The 7,629-nt window shown below is 38.9% G+C and overlaps 2 protein-coding genes across 2 annotated transcripts; one reads left to right on the forward strand and one right to left on the reverse strand.

Annotated features, from left to right (window-relative positions):
- On the forward strand, window positions 1–2,295 carry C922_00467 (protein phosphatase; the record flags this gene model as incomplete). The annotated part of the gene is made up of 1 exon (XM_008816083.1): window positions 1–2,295. One exon carries the CDS (start codon window positions 1–3, stop codon window positions 2,293–2,295), a length of 2,295 nt encoding a protein of 764 aa, XP_008814305.1.
- An 865-nt stretch (window positions 2,296–3,160) lies between these two features.
- C922_00468 (hypothetical protein) lies at window positions 3,161–5,434 on the reverse strand (the record flags this gene model as incomplete). The annotated part of the gene is made up of 1 exon (XM_008816084.1): window positions 3,161–5,434. The coding sequence occupies one exon, from the start codon at window positions 5,432–5,434 to the stop codon at window positions 3,161–3,163; it is 2,274 nt and encodes a 757-aa protein (XP_008814306.1).
- Between the last annotated feature and the right edge of the window lie 2,195 nt (window positions 5,435–7,629).

A 7,629-nucleotide genomic window follows, 5' to 3' on the forward strand; every position in this document is an offset into this window, starting at 1 on the left:
ATGGGGAACTGCATATCGTTCATTAGTTACTCCAGATTTAAATTAAGAAAAAAGAAGTACGATCAGTCCTATGTCAATTCCAACCCCGAGTATGAGCGCGCAGCTGATAGTAATGCCTACGGTAGAAGTGAAAAGATCCGAATAGGGAAGAGCTCTGGGGGACACTCGAATGTGTACAACTCCAGCCGGAGTAGCGGCAGCCTTAATGGGCCCCATAAGAACGGTTCAAAGCATGTTTACTCTAGCAACCCCAGCGACAGTGACCAAAGTGAGGAAAAAATCGACAAACAACGTGGAGCTAATGAGCATATTAGCGACTCCGCCAGTGACCAATACGACGTGCTGATGATAAACGAGAAAAACAAAAACAAAGGGAAAAAAAAAGCCAAACAGAAGTGTAAAAAGGGCAGCAAAGTTGACCCAAAGGAGTTATACACAAATGAAGCAGATAAGGATGAATCCAAATCGAATATGAATGGCAAAGTAGAAGTGGGCACGTCCAAGGGGAAGAATAAGAAAGAGGTTCCCAAAAGTGATTCCCCAAATGAAGATAATGCCGAAGCGACTGGAATGTATAATCACCATGTAGACGCGCCTTCGAAAAAGAGCTCGGAATTTTATAGCAACTCAATTAACACCGACGATCCGTACAAAGAAAACAAAAGAGAAAATTTACTCAACATAAAATACAGCAATATGATTCTAAATGACATAAGAGATGTGGACATCATTGTCGTTTTTCTCTTTAGCCTGTTCCTCTACTTCAATGCTAACAATATAGTGGATATGCTGGACCCAAATAAAAAGGACAGATACTCACTCAAAAATTCATTGAATATAAACCACGATGTTATAAAATTCCCCACATTCCCCAAAGAAATTATAAATAGCTTTTTAAAAAAAGATTTTACCCTGTTAAAGAAGTACATAAAAAATAAATGCAACAAGTTGAAAAAGAAGTATAAGAATACTTATCTGAAGAAGGTCGGGAGGAGTGACCAAGAGGGCGAAGGTGAACAGAATGGACAAGTGGATCAGAAGGATGAAAAATATGAGAAAAAGAAAAACTTTAAATACGAATTGAAGAAGAAAAAGGAAAAATGTTCCTTTTCGAAAATTGTCGAATCGGTTAATAGAAACGAATGGATTCAAAGAGACATCACCGAAATACCATGTGATCAGAATTTGCCTGATCTCAATATAACCTTCATCGTTATGGGGGCCTACTGCTTGTACCAGAAGAACACCAAGCCATTTCAAGATAAAAATACCTTCTTTTATAAATCCCCCTCTTATACATGTGATGCTGAAATATCTGTTGCTTGTAAAAAAGGAAGAAAATTAGATTTCCCCAATCAAGATGATTTCACGATTATTCAAACAAATGAATGGATATTAATTATGGTATTCGATGGACATGGTCCATCAGGACATGACATCAGTAATTTTGCTCATGTCGTCCTTCCCCTTCTCTTCACATATAACATTGAAAGAATATTTGAAAATCCTGTGCACACTATGAAGACACTATTCTATATGATTAACTGCTACTTGGTCAATTATTCCTACTGCATTAACAATAACATAAATCCGATAAACATAAACTTCATCGATTATAATTTAAGTGGAACCACTTGTACCATCATCTTGTACAATTTTGAAACCAAAAAGATTTACTCCGCTCACACAGGGGACAGTAGAGCTGTTATGGGCAAGCAGAATCAGCAGACGAATGCCTTTAGGGCGTATGATATTACTGAGGATCATAAACCATCCTTAAAATTAGAGAAAGATCGAATTATTGCTTTTGGCGGGGAAGTGAAAAAGCTGCAGGGAGATGTCTCCTACCGGGTTTTCGTCAAAAATGAAATGTATCCAGGTTTGGCCATGAGCAGAGCCATCGGTGATATCACATCGTCCTTCATCGGGGTTACTTGTGAGCCCACCATCAACATTTTTGACAAATCGGAGGAGGATAAGTTCATTATCGTCGCCACGGACGGCATCTGGGAGTTCATCAGCAGCGAGGAGTGCGTCCAGATGGTTTCCTGCAAGCGCAAGAAGAAGGTCCACGTTGCCATGGGTGAGTCCAACGAGCGCGAGAGAGCCCTCAAGCGGACGTGTCGATATGGGAGAAGGAAGTGCGTGTCAGCGGAGCATATTACCTTCCTCGTGACCTCTTTGCACCCCCACATTCCACCGCTAACCTATTTACGCCTCTTCTTTTCCCTGCAGAGGAAATCATCAAGGAGTCCTGGAGAAGGTGGGAGAGGATCGACACCGTCGATGATGTAAGCGAGAAGTGCCCCTAAATGTTTTTCTTTTTTTTTTTTATCCATATTAATATATTATAGACTTTCTTTTCCGTGGCTGCGTTTCACCATACACGCTCTTGCGAATCGTCATTCTTCTAAACAAACCTTGAAGCTTCTCGCGTTCAGTTATTCCCTTCATACTGTTCCTATTTTTTCTCTTCTCCCCCCATCATTTTGCAGATGACGTTGGTAATTTTATACTTTTGATTTGCCGCCTCCCGTTAAAGATCGTGCCAGGAAGTCATTTAACCCCCCTTATGTGTGATCCCCCACTGGGGCAATTTTTTCTTTTTAATGAATATTTTGAAGTTTCCTTTGTTTCCACCACTTTGTGTTAACTCATTTGCTGTTTAACAAGCTGAGGTAACTCCGCATGGTTATAAATTATGAAGTCACTAATTCGAACTGCTAAGGGGTGGAAGTGAGTTGGGACTCCACAGGGATGAAAAGAACGTGCCGGTGTGAACAGCCAAATGGGTGAAAACAGCCAAATGGGTTAAAACAACCAAGTGGGTCAAAACAATCAACTGGGTTAACACTCCCCAATGGCGTAACACGGGAAACAGGGCCAAATTCGTCAAAGGGGTCAAACGAACGCACAATAAACAGTGCACCTTGTACAATAAAAAATTAGAGGCCGGGAAAAGGCACATGTGCAAGAAGCGCAACTCAAAGGAGGAGTCTCGCCCTGTACCCTCCCCCAAGTGACCACTTCAAGAGTGCCATAAAAAGGTAAACCTATTTTATTAGCTTAAAAGGAGGAAATACAGAAAGGTGTGAATTTTTGCCTCTGTGGAGGAAAATTTCCTTCCTTTTGCGTCACTGTTACGCCCCGCACCCCCGTTTCACACATCATCGGACACGTCCTTGTGCTTCCTGACTATGTGGTAATAGTGCAAAGCGTCATGCTTCTGCAGATAATCCGTCACCTCCACTTCCGTCTTGGCAATTATCATCTTCCAATTGAGGAAATTCTTCTTCTTCACAGTGCCGCTCCAAATCAGGCTGCAAGTACTGCCCCGGTTTAGGTGACTATTTGCACCATCATTAGGATATTCTGCCTGTGTATCAAAATTGGATTTCATTTTACTTTGTTCTGCTTTTTCTTTAACGTTCCTACTGTTATGATCGTGATCTAGGCCTCTTGCTCCACCTTCTTTATCTTCTTCTTCTTCCTCCTCATCATCCTCATCGTCCCCTTCTTCATCCTCGTTGTATTCATCTTCATTCCATTTGATTCGCCTAAAAATTAACCTCTTGTACCGCTCAATGGCAATGTGCTTCCCCTCGACAATAATGAAGTTATAAAGAACAGTCATAACACACACACCCGTCAAATGTAGCTGCTGCGCATTTATGTCAATTTTAAATATGTGTTTTTTATTGGACAAGTTTGATATATAAATAACGAGGACTTCATTTTCTTGATTGGGATCACACTTCCATTTCTTCATTTTCTTTTTTCTTTTTTCTTCCGGATTTAATTTTCTCTCCTGATTTTGTTTAAAATGTCGTAATTCTCTTTCTTTCATTTGTTGCCTCACTTCGAGTTCTATTCTTGAGGGCTGCGAAACTGCACTGTCTCCAAGGACCCTCATCAGATTTGATAGTTTCATCTTAGGTGGTGGTGGGGGCATCAGTCCTATTCGAATTTTGTCTTGTTTCTCTCTTTCCTTTTCTTGTCTTTTTCTCTTCCTTAGCTTTTTCCTTTCTAACGGGGTTAAAAACATATGTGGAGTGATCTTCTCTTCTTTCTTATCTTCATTTAGCGAAATTGGATGTTCCACATAATTTGTGATTTTCTTCAGGTTCACTCTATACAGCTCGTTATTAATTATGATTTCGTTACTTTGTAGCAGAAGGATATTAGCGCTGCGCTTCTGTATCAGTTTGTTCACTTCGAGGTAGATGGTGCTGGTGCATTCATTTGGGTCATTGTTATCATTTTTGTTTGTCTCCCCTGCGGCACCTTCCTGTCCATCTTCATGGGGATTTCCATTAGGTTCCTCCCCTCCATTAGGTTTCTCCCCCCCATGATGTGTAGCTCCCTTCAGCTGGAGCTTCCCCTTACAGCTAGCCATTTGCTCCGAAATGTACTCCATCAAGTTTTCTTTATTTTCAACCTTTTTGAATAGAACCAAATCCCATTTTTCCATCACGTCATACTTTTCATCCTCCTTCCACTCCTTCCTTCTCCTAACATCTTTGTTATTAATGTCTATTAAGTTTGGATTGATGTTATCATTTAGATCACTGTTTAAGAAGTTTAAAGACATTTCTTGCAAAGACTGCACATTCTTTTTATCCTGCATAAATTTTTTCAGATCAGAATTCATCTGCGATTTTGTATTGTAGTTCCTCGAATTGGCTAGCTTCACCAAAGAACCTGGTGTAATAAAATTAAAGGCCTTTTTTTTCTTCTTCTTCTGGACATTTTTTATTCTAGAATCAAACCATTTGGTATCTTCATTTAGAAACTCTTCACTATTTTTATTTCCTAATTCGTTTTTTTTTTTTAAAAGATTATTTTCTTCCAACTTGTTAATATTCACTTTGAGTGTAGAAAACGTAATCGGTTTTATGTTGATCACATTTCCTTCTTCATCTATTTCTCTGCCTTGTTCATCAAATTTTAAAGGCTTCGGTACGAAGTCTACTTTCTTTATGTTCTGTTTCATGTCCTCCTTAAACCTGCTAGCTCTTTTTGCCCTTTCTATTGCTAATTTGGCTGCCTCTGTTGCTTTTAATATGTTTAAATGCATGGCGGAAGATAGCGCGGGGAAGCTTGGCGCTGTGAGTGGGAACTGAGTCGGTAGACTCGTGGCGGCGGTAGTCAACCCTATGGGGGGGTTCATTAGTCCAGAGGTAGGGGGTTTCATTAGTCCAGCGGTGAGAGGGTTCATTAGTCCAGGGGCGGTGGTGGCCAATCCGGATGCTTTACTCATACTGAAGTCTCCTAAAATGTTACTCGCTCCGTTTAACAGCGCATTCACCTCATTCATCCTAATCGGTTCAGCTGACTTATTCACTTCGACCGTTTTACCCGTCTCGTTAATACTATCTGCTTTGTTTTCTAAGTCCCCCCACCTGGATTTTCTTTTCTTCTGGAGTTCTTCCATTTTGTTGTACAGCTTAAATTGTAAAAAGAAAAAGAAAGGAGCAGAAAAAAAAAAGAAAGAAAAGACCAATTTTTTAACCAGATTCACAAAAGGCACATCATCTTCAGTGTCATTTTGTGCCGTGCACGTCTGTTACGATACCTTATATATCACGGAGAAAAGCGATCGAATGAATATAGGGTTGCTCTCTTTAGTCCGAAATTTTTATTTTTAATCCATTTAATTTAACTGTGACTGCTTTTTTTTTGCTTTGTTACTCCTATATTGTGTTTGTTAATTTTTACATTCTGCGGTGAAGCGCAAAAAAATTGCAGTCCACTTTTTTTAACTCATTTTTATGCATTTCTCAAACGTGCGTGTGTTTTTCTGTATGTCGAAATGTTTTTTATGCGTACACTATTTTTATCCGTGCGAAATTTTTATTCGGTAGCGCGGACAAGTTAGATATAATGAGAAAAAAATAAAACGAACATTTTTGCATACACGAGGGGGGCAACATGTCAAAAGATCGATGATGCACTGAAAGGGTTGTATTTTTATCACCTCAGTTTACCACAGCTGTGGTGAAAGAATACTTGGAAGTGTTCTTTTTTTTTTTTTTTCTTTTCTTCGTGCCTTCAAAAAAAAAGTCAATGTAATAAATCCGGTACACTATTATATATGTACGTGCTGCTACTAAAATTTATCACCTGACTGTATATGTAGAAATTTTTCCCTTTTTGCCTTTTTTTTTTCTTTTTTTCTCTCTTTTTTACGAAAAACTGCCAAATTTAGTTTTGTTCATTTTCTCTATATGCTGATTATTTGTTAGAATTGCAAAAGATCCATGTCCATATGGACTCCTCCCTTTCGGGGGATGCAAAAAAAATTACGTGTTTAAATTGTCCTTAAGTAAGAAGAAGTACTTAATTGCAAAATTGAGAAAAAGGGTGCCTGAAAATGAGGAAGTGCCAAAATAGGGAGTCAACAAAATGGGAAAGCGCCAAATAGGAAAACGTCCAAAAGAAAAAAGGCAAAATACCGAAGCAGAGAAATTCGAAATTTTTGCACAATTTCATTGCCGCGTACCCTATTGTTATGCGCCTTTGGAGCCGTACGAAAATTAAAAACACTTGGCCCTACTGGGCATTTGTATGAAAAAGCAATTATCAGACGTCCAAGTGGATTCTTTTGAAAAACATGTTACGGTGATTTTTCCTTTTTCGCGCTCTCTGCGCCTTTTGCCTTTTTACCCTTCTTGCGTTTACCTTTTTCTCGCTGTGTTTGTACATTTTCCGCCTTTTAGACGTTTTGCCATTTCGCTGGGCATTTCTTTTGATTCACTTCATTCATTTGACACAGTTTCGTTTCGCATTGTTGTTATTATGCTGATCCTAGTGCCCTACCCAGCGATACGCTACTGATGATTCGCGCCCATTTTGTTGCTTACATTTCGATGATGCTGCTTTATCGGGATTTTTTGACACTTTTTTGACGCTTATTTCATGCGCCTTCGACTCCTTTTTGGTCATTTCTTTGCCATCTGTTTGTCACGTTTTGGTCACTTTTTTTTGTCACTTCTTTTGGCTTCCTTTTGGAACGTTTATGATGTACATATAGATAAATATATATATGTATAAATGTATATGTTTTTGCTTTTTTTGCATTTATTCCCTTATTAGTTCACCTTTTTTTTATGCATGTTCAATTTTTTTTTAAATATGATCGAAGTTGGTCAGATTTGTCCTTCTAGGCTTCCCAATTTCAATGACTCAAAATTATGTTTTTGCATTTTACGCATACTGTCTAAAAGGTTAGTAATTTTGTGAAGTCGCCTAACTGCTAACCGTTTTGTCAAATTGCCCAACCGATGACATTTTTGCAAAAGTACTTTAATTGATCACCCCCGCTCGAAAGCACATTAGCGTATTACACCTTTGCGAAATCGTTTTTGATACACACGACCTTTTCTTGGTCGCACACTCTTATGCTAACCCCTTTTTTTGTGCTTCCTCTCTTTCCATTCCCGTGTTATATTTCACCTAATTATATGTGCACAGATACAAATGCGTAAATAACGAATGCGTAAGTAGTGAATAGCCAAATGCCTGCTTGTGTACTCACCATTCCAATTTCTTTTTTAACTTTTAAACCTATACATATGCACATAAACGTGTACACGTAACATTAGTACATATAACGCGTAAACATTAGAG

This window comes from Plasmodium inui, assembly GCF_000524495.1.
Source record: "Plasmodium inui San Antonio 1 unplaced genomic scaffold supercont1.2, whole genome shotgun sequence".
Taxonomy (NCBI): Eukaryota; Apicomplexa; class Aconoidasida; order Haemosporida; family Plasmodiidae; genus Plasmodium; species Plasmodium inui.